Source organism: Chiroxiphia lanceolata, chromosome 5 (genome assembly GCF_009829145.1).
Source record: "Chiroxiphia lanceolata isolate bChiLan1 chromosome 5, bChiLan1.pri, whole genome shotgun sequence".
In the NCBI taxonomy this organism is placed as follows: Eukaryota; Metazoa; Chordata; class Aves; order Passeriformes; family Pipridae; genus Chiroxiphia; species Chiroxiphia lanceolata.
The window spans coordinates 21,150,630-21,164,775 of NC_045641.1; the positions used below are offsets into that span (position 1 = coordinate 21,150,630).

Sequence of the window (14,146 nt, forward strand, 5' to 3'; positions counted from 1 at the left end):
TTCTTCAAGTCAGTCCTAAAAGCTTATTTTTTGATATTTTGAATAGTAGTACCAGGAGCAAGATGCTCTTTTTTGTTTGTTTTTTTTTTAGGTGTTTGTTTGTTTTCTTTTTTTCCTTCTGTTGGAGCGTGAGTCTCTTTTTCAACCTAGTATTGCTGGGTTCAACCCTCTTGTTGGGCACACCTTTTGCCAGCTCAAAGTATGTGACTTCATCTCTTGACAATTCAACATGCCCCTGCACTCCATGAGCTTTCGATAGGACTACTGACATTTAAATCAGATAAAATAACCCATTTGTGACAAGCAGGACAGTATCATTACTGTTAATACTGTTGAGTACAATTTGAGAGAAGAACGGTGTCTATTTTGTTTTCAAATAATATCTCTTTTAGAACTTTAAATCAAACCAGCATATTAAATCTTAAAAGCCTTGATAACTGTGGCAAGAGAAAGAAAAGGTGAATGTACGTTTTTATGTGACTCTCACTGTATAGTGATAAACTAGAAAGATTTATTTTAGAAATTTTGAGCCAAACACATCTATAAAATATCTCTCTTGCATTTTTGATTTTTTTAAAACTTGTGTGTTTTTTTCCACAATGCAAATTAGTTGCAAACCCAATTTAAGTCACTAGTATATGCCTTCCAATCATTATATAATTTAGTTACATAGGGAAGATAATGCCAAGATTTGAGGGATGCCTAATGTTATAATTTTTCATTATATCACTTACTATAACTAAGTGTTCCAATACCATGAGTTCAGATGTCTTGAGTAAGGCTCCCAAAGAAGCCTTAAAATTCTAAGATTAAATATATTCTTGGAGCATTTCTTTTGCACCATCTGCTTTTTTGACTAGAAGTTTGACTGCATATGAAAGCTTTTCTCCATGGCCCTGAGAATTCAGAACTTTTTAAAGCAAGCTAAAGAGATTCTTTCATGTTACATGAACCTAGTATCTGGGCTCCAAAATGAAGTTTTTTGAGATTAGCCTTAAAATTTCAGTAATACTAAAAATGTTAGTGGTTAGTATTTCTACTTTTTGGAATGTGAATTTCTCATAGCAGTAGTCAAGATTTAGACATACAACCTGACTCTTTACTGCATTAACAACATGGCCTGTGTTCACTAACATTAATATAGAACTGTACCTGTAAAAATGTGTTAAAGAAATGCACTCATCACCAGTCTCCTTGGATGGAGAGATTAGCTGTTCAGAAAATATGTTGTTTTTCTGATACAGATTTGTTTTTCTTCGATAAAAGTAAGTTACTGCCCCAGACACTGACAGCTTCTAACATGATCCATGTAAACAGGTGAATGAACTTGTATCCTAGGCAAGAGTCAGGGAAAAAAATTCAGTTATACTCCTTCACAACAACCATAAAGATTTAAAACTAGTATAAACATTGGCATGTAAGTTTCTGAAAAGTTTATACTGAAAGATTCCATGGACTGACCTCCTGAAAGTATGATCTCTAAAGTAGTGTCTTTAAAAGTGGGAAGAATGGGAGTATATAGGCTACAGTTGTCTTAAATTGCTTCCAAATTTAAGTAAGTTACTCAGTAAGACTGTGACCTGTAAACTGCTTGTAAAACACTGTAGAATAAAATTACTTCTTAAATGTTTTATAGCATTAATATAGTTTTATGTGTTTGGAGACTAATAGCTCTACAATTATCTTAAAATAACCATAGCAACAGAGTAAATTTTCACTGGACACCAGTTGCTTGCTAATGGTTGTCATAATTACAAAGAAACAAGCTAGTAAAACCCTATAAATTACTTATCCTTTGACTCCAGTATATTAATTATTGCTATGCAGGACTGAAGGGCTCAGGAATTTCAAACATTTTTTCCCTTGCTTTAGCACATCAGACTTCTCGGTAACCACTTTGTAGTCTTGCCCCTCTTTCTGGCATAAGGTAGTACTCTAATGAATAACATAGTATTTATTGTGAATTCTGTTAGACGGTTTTGCGTTCTAGAAACATTAGAGAATAAAACATGACAAGGTCATGAGCCTGAAATAACCTTACCTTGGATACTTTGGAAAAGCTGAGATTCAGACAGTGATGTTTTTGCTCGATGCCTCTCTCCAAATTTTTTGTGGTAATTGAAGCATGACCTGAAACTCTGTGTGTATGTGTGCATGGCTGTGTGAGTTAGTTCATTTTCAATGTAGACTGTACAAAAGAAATCTAGCTATAAAATGTGTTATGGATGTTTAACAGTTCCACTTTGGAGCTTAGTCCTCTCTAAATATCAGAGTGTAAGCCTCATATGAAGTACTGGAAGGAAGGTTGGTTTTGATCCCTTCCAGCTGATAGAAATAAAAATTAGGAAATACCCTGATATACTTTTAATCTACTTAATTATTTTAACTATCAAACAGCTTATTGCACTCAGGGAAAAACAACAAATAGCTTCATGTCAAATAGGACCTTGCTCAGTAAGATGAACTAGCCTCATGGGTAACTCAGAATACATCGGTCATCATAAACTGCATATGAAGGAAAATACTAAGTGGAGCTTAGAATCTTCTTCTTACAGAGAAAAAATGGCATTTATGTTTCAGGTGTCTGTTAACTAAATGTTAATGGACTAATGTGTCTGTTACATAATGACAATCCCAATGAGAGAGCATTAAGGACGCAGATGTGTCTTGTTTGAGAAATCTTAAATTATGTATGTGCTTTCAGAACATTCTCATAGCTGATTGCTTTTTGCTGTGGGTTTGTACGTTGAGTGTTGGGGGTTTGGTGTTTTTTTTTTTGTAAACTAACTACACTTTGTATAAGCCTTAGGTAGGATATTTTTAAATTCCTTCATTCTCTCTGCAATCCATTATTTCAACTATGATTATGGAACAATGGTTTTGTTTGTTTGTTTTCTGTTCATTTTTATTCTAGCAATATATCATTTCTGGAAAAATAATGAAAGCTCAGACAAGAAATACCACAGTCATTACATATCAGTATTAGCATGATGGATCATGTCTTGCTATCTGAGAACTGTGACCATGGTCGAGGATTTCCAAGAGAAGAGCCTGGAGACAGAGGAGAAGAATCACAAATAAAAGCTCTACTGGAGTTGAGACAGCAATCCTCGTACTGGGGATGACACCTATTAGCAGGAACATTTACCCCCTTTCCCATTTTGATTCCATTTTAACAGTTACTCTGAAGATGGTTCTTACCTTACTCACTAGGATGCTGCCTTGCTCCCCAGGCCACTATCATCTGAGCTGAAGTACTTTTAAAGGCCTTCCATTGGCCTCAGGAATCTGTTAGTACAGAAGAGTTGCTTGAGAAGCTGAACAAACTCTCAAAAACTTCTGTCCAACAGCACCTGGAAATATAGATGGCTCTTCAGATATACCCTTTTTCTGCAGACATCCCTTGCAGTTTAACTAGTTCCTGCACATCAGAGTCTGTATTGATTCCTGTAGTACTGTGTGGATGTCTGATTGTCTTCCTTGTATGAGCTCGACCACCACTTGGGCAAGGCTTTCACTGAGTTTCACATCTTTCTCTCACATGGTTCAGTACCAGTATTGTTCTGCAGTAGAAAGGGAAGAAATCTTTCATTCTGAGACTGTACAGGCACTTGTGAGTTACTAATATTCACTAAAGTTGTTTCTTTATCTGAAGCACTTTTGACTCTGAAGTTCACAGAGGTGTGTATGTGTTTGCTTGGCATGTTTTCATCCTGGACTGAAGTAAATGCTCAAACTGGGGTCCAAAGCGGAACAGCTGTAACCCATCTCTGCCTTGAAATTAGAAAAAGCTGATGAGAAAAGTCTGGTATCATCTGATATCATCTGAAAGACACTCTACCAATTGTCAGCTTGATAGGTTCTTACCTGAAATGTGACAACAAAATGTTACAGAAGTCAGCAGTGCTGAAATAAGCTCATCTTTCTGGGACTAACAAAATGAAATTCCCCCCCCCCCCCCAAAAAAAAAGAGGATGGGGGAAGCACCACAACACCCTTCCCACCTTCCCAAATGGTACCCTGAAGCAGGAAAAATAGAAAAAGTAGAATAACTATGGTCCTCAGTACCTCATGAGGCATTGGAGACTGGCTACTGCTGATGACAGATGCAGGCAGGGTTCACCCAACATCTTCACGCCATGTAGTTCTCAAATATGTCTTGATGTGTCCATATATACCCTCAGATAAACTGATGGCCATATTTATAGTCAGAATGGAATTGTTCTCTGCTTCTTAAACACATTAATTATAGTTTTAGGTAACTAAAAGCTGCAGAAGATCTTGGATGCCCCCGGTCTCTTCTGATCTCTTCGAATCGCACTATATAGCTACAGCTTCTTGGAAGAGGTTTTTTGCCTGAAGAATCATGAGAATAGGAATAAATGATACAAAGACTCTTTTAATCTATGCGTGTATTGTGTGACTGTGTTTCTGGGGTCTTCAGGTGACCATGATTCAATAGAGAAATCTGTGTCTACTTAAAGTGTATTCAATTTGGCAATACTAAAACAAATTACTTGCAGTTATTTTCATGGAAAAGAAAAGATTCTTTGCACTTTCACTCCCACTTACTTCCCAGCATATGTGTAAGCTTTTTTTTTTTTTTTAATTATAGAAATCATAACCAAGAACATTTGATACTATCCAGTCTATAATACCATCCAAACAAAATTTTATGCATCTATTCACACACTTTTATAGTTGTTACCCCCAAAACATAACTACCTTCTTATAGTCTTATACTCTTATACAGCTTGTACTTCCAATATAAAGTGTTAGATGGTACTAGATAATGTCATATCACCTTGCTACTATTTTAGGATGTTTCTAGAGTAGTATTTATCTTTCAGTTGAATTTTATACCATGTGTTCATTTTTAGGGCATTGAGTTATCTGTCCCCATTGTATAAAATGTCCATTCCCTGAACCTGTTAGCTTTTTTTGACTTGCTGCGTTCTTCAGCTGCAGAACTGGATCAGTCTTCTCTGGAATGCAATGTATACCATAGATTTTAGGACGAAACCTGTCTCTACAGATTTTCTGAGTACAGGTTAAAAAGAGTCTGGATTCTTTCAAATATGATAGTGGCATTGAGCTTTTATGGCTATGTGTAGGGAACAGCAAAGGTTTTTTCACACTCTCTGTCTCCTCTCTACTCTTCAAAACCCTCTCCCTACTACTATGTCACGCGTGGACAGAGTTGTCCATTTTCCAGAGGTGAAAGGAACGAAGATAAGATGGCAAGGGAGGGGCAAAGGGGCTCATTTTCTGTCCCTTAAGAGTTTCTTCCCCATCAGAACCTCCTTCGTCACATTCTTTTCCTGGGACTGTTGGAGGTTTCTGACAAGGCTTTAGTTCTAATGTAGCTGTGGCGCCTATGTGTGAAGTAGCTCATCTACATCTCCTACCCTTCCTGTTTTTAGCAGTGGAGTAGGGAAAGTCATTCACCTTTAGGAGGAGAGGTGAAGGTAGAAGCATAGCCCTGCTGAGCAGAGAAGAACGGGAATGAGCCCACACTGAGAGATATAAAACTATGTTCCCAATACTAAGTCACCATAGCAGGACTGGTGTCTACCAATTTTAAAGGAGTTGTATTGCAGGTGTATGTATTGTCTGATAGTAGACACAAGGTGCTCTAGGGAGAGGAGCTAGAGTTCTGTTCTTTTATATTCTGGGGCAAGTATTATTTGCTAGAGGATAACAAGAAAAACAATCACCACTGTGGTACATTTACTGAGAAGGACCAATAGAAGATGCTGGGAGAGAGAATGTAGGGAACAAGGAAGATGTAAATGAATTTTTCTCCTATGTATTCTTGCTGAATTCTCTGTATGAATCAGAGTTTGCATCTAGATCACTGCTTTTAATATCCAGTGAGTCTCATCTCTGAATTTTATTCATTTTATGGTAAGTTTTATGAAACATTGTGTCTCTGTGCTTGCTGTGGCAAGAAGTTCTAATACATTCTGTAAGGAAAAAAGGACTACTTGTTATTTATTATTTTAAATACCATGTGCTCATGGTACCTGCCCTAACTGATGTTCCCATACAAAGGTGGAATGAACAGTTCCTTTCATAGAAATACACAATTTTAATTGTTCACTGTGCTGAAGATCAAGACATCAAATAAATTATACCCTTCTCCACAGAATCACAGCTAAAGTTCTTGTCCAGCACCTTCAATAATATAAAGTTGTACTGCCTGACCTGGAATCAATTTATACCAGGTTTTTTTAATACCAAATTTTTTACTTTCTCTATAAGCCTTGTAGGGAGTACCACCATAATTTACATTACATGTGCCCCAAATCTGTATATAATTCATTTCTTGTAGCACCTAGTTTCTCTTTCATTCTGTTTCATTCGTACATGAACAGCTGGAATCTACCCTGTGGTAAGATAAATTGCCTAAATGTGGGCATGGAATGCCATTTAAGATACTCCAGGGCATCCATCTGGCCTCCAGCTGCTACCTTCAAAAGGCACAGATTCTCTGTCATACGCATATTCTGCATATCTGCGTGGATGTCTCCAGTATCTTATGATATTTAAAATGTCAGTAAGGGCCTGCGTTTACAGCAACTGTTTTATGGTCCTAATCTTGAACTGAGACATGTAGGGTAAGCATGAAGAACAGTCTTTTCAGAGTTTGAATAGGTGTAAGACAATCATTGTTTATTATTTTACTAACTAGTTCTGATTAGTTGTTTATAGTTTTCTGTGGGTTTTTTTCAAGCACTAAATGTTATAACAGCTTGTATTTACTCTTCCCATTTATTCCATTTCAACCTTCTACTTAATTTGCCTCATTGAAATATTTATCAGTGATAAATTTCTTGTTTAATTTTACAAATATATTCTTCTTCTCAGGGAACTCTTGGTATTGAAAGTTCAAATTCGTTATTCTCCCTCTTTCTACTTCCTGAGAACAATTATTTCATGTACAGCTCCATCGTACTTTTTCCTTTTAACAACTAATTAAAACGAAATTAGCATTAAAAAAAAAATCTGAACCCCTAATTCTAGTATTTGAAAATAATTGTATGAAATAATGAAATAATATAAATCTGAGGAGTCTTTTAGTAAAGCCAAATTCTAGCAGATGGTGTCTTCTGAAGTTTTTGATACACAATATTAACTGTATTATAGTGTACAACAAACTACTTGACTTCCATTCACCTAAACATACCCTTGAATCCATGCTTATTTCATTAGATTTGTAACAGATAAAGTAGCCTATGTGGGGCAGCTCAAAGGATGAAGAACCAGTTAAAGTAATTTTAATTTCAGTTATAAAAAAAGAAATTAATATCCATCCAAATCTGATGAAATAAAGGATTTTTATCAAACTTCATACTTAAATCGACTCCACTAGAGTTAGAATATTCTGTAAATGGCAGTTGTGAGACTTATCAGTAGAAGAACTTTTCTACACTTTTTTGTCAAAGCACTGAAGTAGCAGTTCTCCACAATAAATAAATGTTTTAGAAATTTTCTTAGAAGAAAAATCCAAGGGTGTTTATTTAATTTAATATAATATTTTTTTTTAAATAAGGCTCACCACTGTTCTTAATTTAAGAACCTTTATAGATTAATCATTTTTATATGCAGTTGGCCACTACTGCACATGAACTTGTGATTTTCAAGTCAATCCACTCCTTTTCCACTTCCTGAAATGTAAAGGGAACAGCTTCACCAGAAGGCATCTGGGCAAGTGTGTGCTGTAACCTCACAGGGAACTAATATTGCAGTTTGCAGTAGGAGTGAAGATGTTTTAGAATCACGTGAAATATAACTTGACGAAGTAGGCACGTGCAGGATAAGGCAGTTGCCGAGCAGCATCTCAAGAGCGAACATCAAGGTACATGTTCAAAGATTTCTTCAGAAGAATGTGATTTTTCAAGTCCGATGTACAAAGGACCTGTCATAAAACAGTTCATCAGAAAAGGGTACCACTTGATATCTGTGTAAGGCATTGAAAATTCAAGAGAGTCCATTACATCCTTGATTCTGAATAAAAAACCTCATGCATTTTACATTTTTTTTCTTTGCTAAATAACATTTCTCATTAGTTTAACCTGCATTTTGAAAGGTCCATAAACAGCTGAGGTCACAGATACATCGCTTCAGAAATGTTTCGCTAATTTAACAGCCAGAGACCCAGAGCTGTTTAATGCTGCTGACTGTAAACTGGGAAGGAGGAGGGTGAATTTGTTTCAGTACCAGGTTATATCTACAGTAAGTAAATATGTCCTTTACTTAGCAAAGAGAGACTTCAGAAACAGATATCAAAATAAGTTATTAACTATGTTTTTGTATTAAAAAACTACAATCCAACCCAAACTAAACCCCCAAAAAGATGATATTTCTGAAAACAGATCACACTGTTATTGCTGAGCATAATAATGTTTTAAGTTCCCATTGGTCTTAACTGATACAAAGGACCTTTGCTATCCATTTGTAAAATAAATAGTTCTTTCCATGAGCTCTTTAAAGGCTGCTGAGTGGAAAAATTAATTCCATCATTATTCAAGAGTAATATTTTGAAGGTTACCTCCATAACTGCCATAATTTCATTGCTTGGAAGATTGTAGACTGGCATTTTTCTTGCCCTTCATTCTGTCAAAATAATTGGAAGCAAAGCATGAAGAACTTTTCAAAATTTTCTGTTGAGTCTCTTCTCTCTTCATAAGGTCTTAAGTCTTTATCACACATAATTTTTTGATACTCTTCTTCCATGGGTGCTCACGTCGAATTTTTGCAGCCAGACTTTTGCTGGTAGAACTGTGAAATTGGCACTGCATTTAATGCACCACTTGTCACTCTCAAAACACTGTTTATTTCACTGGATATCGGTTTTATATAAAAGCTGCTATACAAAACAAGAGAACAGAGAGAGAGACAGACAGACAGACATACAAGAAGTACTTATGCTGAAATTTTGGTGTGTGTAGAATGCTGTTCCGACTTCTACTAGCTAGCTTCTACTTGATATGTATCTAGAATTCTGAGCTTTTTTTTTTTTGTGTTCTCTGGAAATCACTCACAGTAGATTCAGTGCCTCTAGGTGCTACATTAGCATGTGTTATACTGTAGCAATTTACTATTAACTGGATAATCCTTTCATGGTTGTTTCCGTGGGGAAATATGAAAACATTCTGGAGTGCATTTTTTGGTGGTTTGGGTTTTTCCCTCAGTAAAGATTTAATCTCCAGTCACTGAAATAGAACTTTAACATACTTGAGCTTTTCTTCATTGGACCTAAACTATAAATATGATTCACCTATATTTATGAATTTGAGGAATAGGTGAAAATGACATTGTGTAGTTTTTGAAAATGTCTATAGGAGTGCAAATACTTGATGTCACCTTGAGGGAATTCATCAAAATATGTTCTAATTTAGCTGGCCTGGTTGCCAAGGTAGATATGTTGTTTTCAGTCTTTGAATGTTTCATTGATCGAACTAAGAACAGAGTGCTTTTTTATAACTTTTGACAGCTTCAGTAATGTCCCTTTCTGTCTCACAGTGTCATGTATAGAGGAGAGAGAAACAAGCATAGTTGCTGTCCTTAATTCATTTTGATAAAACACTTTTACACAGGTGGTCCGTGCTAGAAACTTACCATATTACTGTGACTCAGTTTAAACACTCGCATCTCAAGGTCTCTTAAACTGATGATATTAATTTTATTTTCGTACTTAACAGGGAAATTTTTAGTGTAGTTTGTTACAAGATTGCTATTTTGTGCCTACTGCATGTATACACATCCTAAAGTGCAAATATGACTTTCTGCATGTCAAAAGGAATTTCTGCACTTCTGTTTTATCTCAGAATTTCCTAATGTTCTGTAATACACACACACACAAAAATCCAACCTTTCAACCAGAAAAAAATATTGTAAAACATCATATTTTAAAATTATTTTCATGGAATCATAGATAGGGTAGATTTTTGATGATGATAATAATAAACATTTTCTCTTTGTGATTTTTTTTAATTTATTATCATACTAGATTTGCACTATGAAGAACCTGGTCAATCTCTAATTATTATTTTTCCTGTAACATTTTTTTTTTAATTGCTCTAAAGGTATGTGTCCTAATTGCTTTTTAATTTTTTTCAGGGAGTGCTGGAACACCTGTTGTCTTTAATGAAAATGGAGATGCTCCTGGGCGCTATGATATTTTTCAGTATCAAATCACCAACAAGAGTACAGAATACAAAGTAATTGGTCAGTGGAGTAACCAACTTCATCTAAATGTAAGTACACCATTTCCCACAGTATTCTTCCGGAGAAACTGGCTGCTCAAGGCTTGGATGAGTGTACTGTTCACTGGGTAAAAAACTGGTTGGATGGCCAGGCCCAGGGAGTGGTGGTGAATGGAGTTACATCCCGGGGCTGGTCACCCCAGTACTCAGTACTGGGGCCAATTCTGTTTAATGTCTTTATTAATGAGCTGGATGAGGGGTTTGAGGGCACCCTCAGTCAGTTTGCAGATGAGGCCCAAGTTGAGCAGGAGTGTTGATCTGCTGGAGGGTAGGAAGGCTCTACAGAGGGTTCTGGAAAGGCTGGATAGATGGGCCAAGGCCAATTGTGATTAACAAGGTGAAGTGCTGATTCTGCTCTTAGGTCTCAACAACCCCATGCAGAGCTACAGGTTTGGGGCAGAGCAGTTGGAAAGTGGCCCAGAGGAAAAGGATCTGGCTGTGCTGGTCAACATCCAGCTGAACATGAGCCAGCAGGTGGCTAGGAAGGCCAATGGCATCCTGGGTTGTATCAGAAATAGTGTGGCCAGCAGGACCAAGGCAGTGATTGTCCTCCAGCACATGACACTGGTAAGGCTGCAGATCATAGAATCATAGAATCACTAAAGTTGGAATAAACCTCTCAGATCACTGAGTATCACCATTAATCTGACACTGCCAGGTCTACTAATAAACCATGTCTGCATGTGCCATGTAATTTCCTCTTGTCCTGTCACTTCTTACCACTGAGAAAAGACTGACCCCAACCTATCTACAAATTCTTTTCAGGTAGTTATCACTTTCTACAGCTTTCTACTTTTAAATACTCCAAGAAACACATTGAGGTGCCGAAGCATGTCCAGAGAAGGGCAAAGGAGCTGGTGAAGGGTCCCAAGTTCAAGTATGAAGAAGAGGAGTTGAGGGAGCTGGGTTAATTAATCTAGAGAAAATGAGGCTCAGAGGGGACCTTATTGCCCTCTACAACTGTCTGAAAGAAACAAGTGGCAGGATGAATGGAAAAGGCCTCAGGTTGGGCCAGAGGAGGTTTACATTGGATATTAGGAAAAATTTATTCCCTGAAAGAGTAGTCAAGCATTGCAACAGGCTTCCCAGGGAAGTGGTTGAATTACCATACCTGAAGGTATTTAAAAGACGTGTACATGTGGAACCTAGGGACGTGGTTTAGAGGTGGGCTTTGCAGTGCTGGGTTAATGGCTGGACTTGATCTTAAAGGTCTTTTCTAATCTAAAGGATTCTATGATTCTGCTGGTTTGATTATAATACTGACAGTGAAGAATACTCATTTGAGTATTACATTATTTTAAAACACTTAAAAATATTCATTTTTTTCTCTGTTAGTTGGCAGAAGAAAGTTCTTCTGCTTTACTCTTGAGAAAACAGTAAAAGATAGAACAATAACCCAAAACAAATTCTTTATATATTAAAGTTAGATGGATGGATGTGTAGTTACCTACTCCTTCCAATGATATTTTAGAATCATTATATATCTGTTATTCCTCAGACTGATTAATAAGTTAGGCAGGGAAATAATAACTCATCCTTCAAAAAAAGATATCAAGCAAAATGATGAGGACATGTATATTGCCCAGGTATTTCAAATAATATAAGGGCATGGAAAAGTATTTAGTAAAAGAGAAGTTTGAATTCTAACCAATTCTGATCTAGTTAAAACACTGGGATGATGAACTACTGCAATAAAAATACTTCTTAAATATAAAGGGAGAATTTGGTGCTTTTCCATATAAATAACTAGGATTTTTATTGTCCCTTATTACTTCATAGAAAAAGAAATAAAAGACATAACATACACAATCTTAGATGATGTTTCAAATTGCTGTCTTAATGTGTTCTGCAAGTTTGGGGAATGTTAAGTCCCACCTGTGCATGGAAGTATATTTGGTTTGAAAATCACCATCCCAATAGAATTCAGAGAATATAATATGCAATATTTTTATGACAGACAAGCATCAAGTTTTAACTTAAGAAGTTTTTGGGTCCAAGGCAGTTCTCTCTGTCAGAAGATGTTCTTCACATGAAGAGAGTAATGAGAAAAGCAAAATGAAATTAATCTGTTTCTTTATTAACTATGCAATATTCACAGGTCTTACTTGAGTTATGTTAGCCATTTGGGTAGCTCTGTAAATGTACAATACCAAGTGTTGTTTTGCTAGTGGCTGATGAGAAGGGCAAGAGTGTGAATTGATGACTAGATCCAAGAAAGGGATTTTATGCAGTAACTTCAATCATACCACAAAAAGTAGGTTTCAAACACCTCTGGTTTTCTATGTGAGAGGTTCCTGATGAAGAGTAACAAAGACAGTGTAGCAAATATTTAGAAATTATTCTCCTGTTAAAACTATTTTGCAATAATTATCTGAGTGCTGCCCTTGATAACACATATGATAACTCCCCATTTTCAGCCACAGCTGTTAAAACACTTTACCATAACTACCATTTAGTATCTATAACTACTTGGCAGGAATTCATTTATTTAATTATTTTGCCCAAATAGAAAAAACCCTACCAACAGAAACTGTGTGTAGCAGACTATGTGGCAGTGTTATTTCCCTTCACTAACCTGATATCTGTCTGTTGAAAGGTGTGGGAAAAAAAAAAAGGTTACATGAGTTTAAGGTTAATATTGAACATTAATTTCTGGAAAACCCTACAGTTAGATCCTTATCATAACTACTAGGAAATACATTCCAGATCATCATAATTGCTACATTTTTCTGTAAAGTTAGTGTTTATTAAATGAACTCAAAAACTGATACACAGATTTTGCACAAATGTTAGTACTAACGCAGCAGTTATGTAGTACTTGCTGAAAGCTACCTAAGAATTTGCTTCAATTTTAGTTCCATTCCAATCTGCCTTTTTCTATCTCCCCTTTTCATTAAGCCTGTAGCTTTTCAGCCCCATTATTTCTGCCTCAGACATGTGTACTTGAGGGAGTTCTCTGAAATATGATTAGATTGATGGCTACTCATACTATTGAAACCACACCATGCTAACCACATTGACCACAAATCTAACAGGAAAGAATTTATCTAAAATGCATCTCATCAACTTTCATTGGAAATGGATGTGTTAAGATGTTGTTTCCCTCTTTTTTCACCTCCATGATCTCACATGCTGGATGCAACTGGTTGTTCAAACTCACAGGCAAGCTCTATCCAGTGTGTGGAGTTGTGGAGATGTGAATGTACTGGTAAACTGCTCCATAGCAGCTGCTTCTGCTCCCAGCCTTGTGCCAGGGTCCTGCTCTTGTCCCACTGCCCCCCACTCTGCTGCACACCCCCTGCTCACAGGGACCAGGGCAAGCAGGCATACAGGGCTCATTATCCTGGGGACTGACAGGGCATTATTTCTTAAAGTTTGTTAGGGCTTGGGATGCTCAATGCTGGTTTTCATCAATGTGTGCAGGTGCTGGTGCAGTAACAATGAAGAATAAATTGTAAAAGTTGTGGTACAGTCCGTTTCCATCTGTTTCTACATTCATTAAACTTACTTAGCATGTGTTGATGGTAGTTCTGACAGATGATGATCTGCTGTGGCAAAGCTGTTTCCTTCTCTCACTAGACAAAATATATTAAACCCAAATAATCGTTGTGGATGATTGTCAATACTCCAAATCATCATATTGCAAATTAGGTAGCACTTTTATTGCTAGTGAATCAGAGGGAATGCAGTGGATGTTTTCATTAGTTTCTGTGAAAACATCTATATTTATTGAAAGCAAAACAGTATTGAGATGGCAGAGCAATTTTTACCTTGCTGTTCTATAAAGGAGACGCTTTTAAAATATGCTTTTCCCACTGTATCCTTCTTTCTCCTGAAGTTTCCTCTTAATGAAGACACATGAAATTATAAGTTTT

The 14,146-nt window shown here is 36.5% G+C and overlaps 1 protein-coding gene across 4 annotated transcripts in view; it reads left to right on the forward strand.

Moving 5' to 3' along the window:
- Positions 1-14,146, forward strand: part of GRM8 (glutamate metabotropic receptor 8) — a 331,061-nt gene that overhangs the window by 249,645 nt on the left and 67,270 nt on the right. For all 4 annotated transcript variants that reach the window (XM_032688651.1, XM_032688648.1, XM_032688650.1 and 1 more), the window contains one exon: positions 10,126-10,262. In XM_032688651.1, coding sequence (XP_032544542.1) covers positions 10,126-10,262 — 137 coding nt within the window. The remainder of the gene's footprint in view (positions 1-10,125; positions 10,263-14,146) is intronic.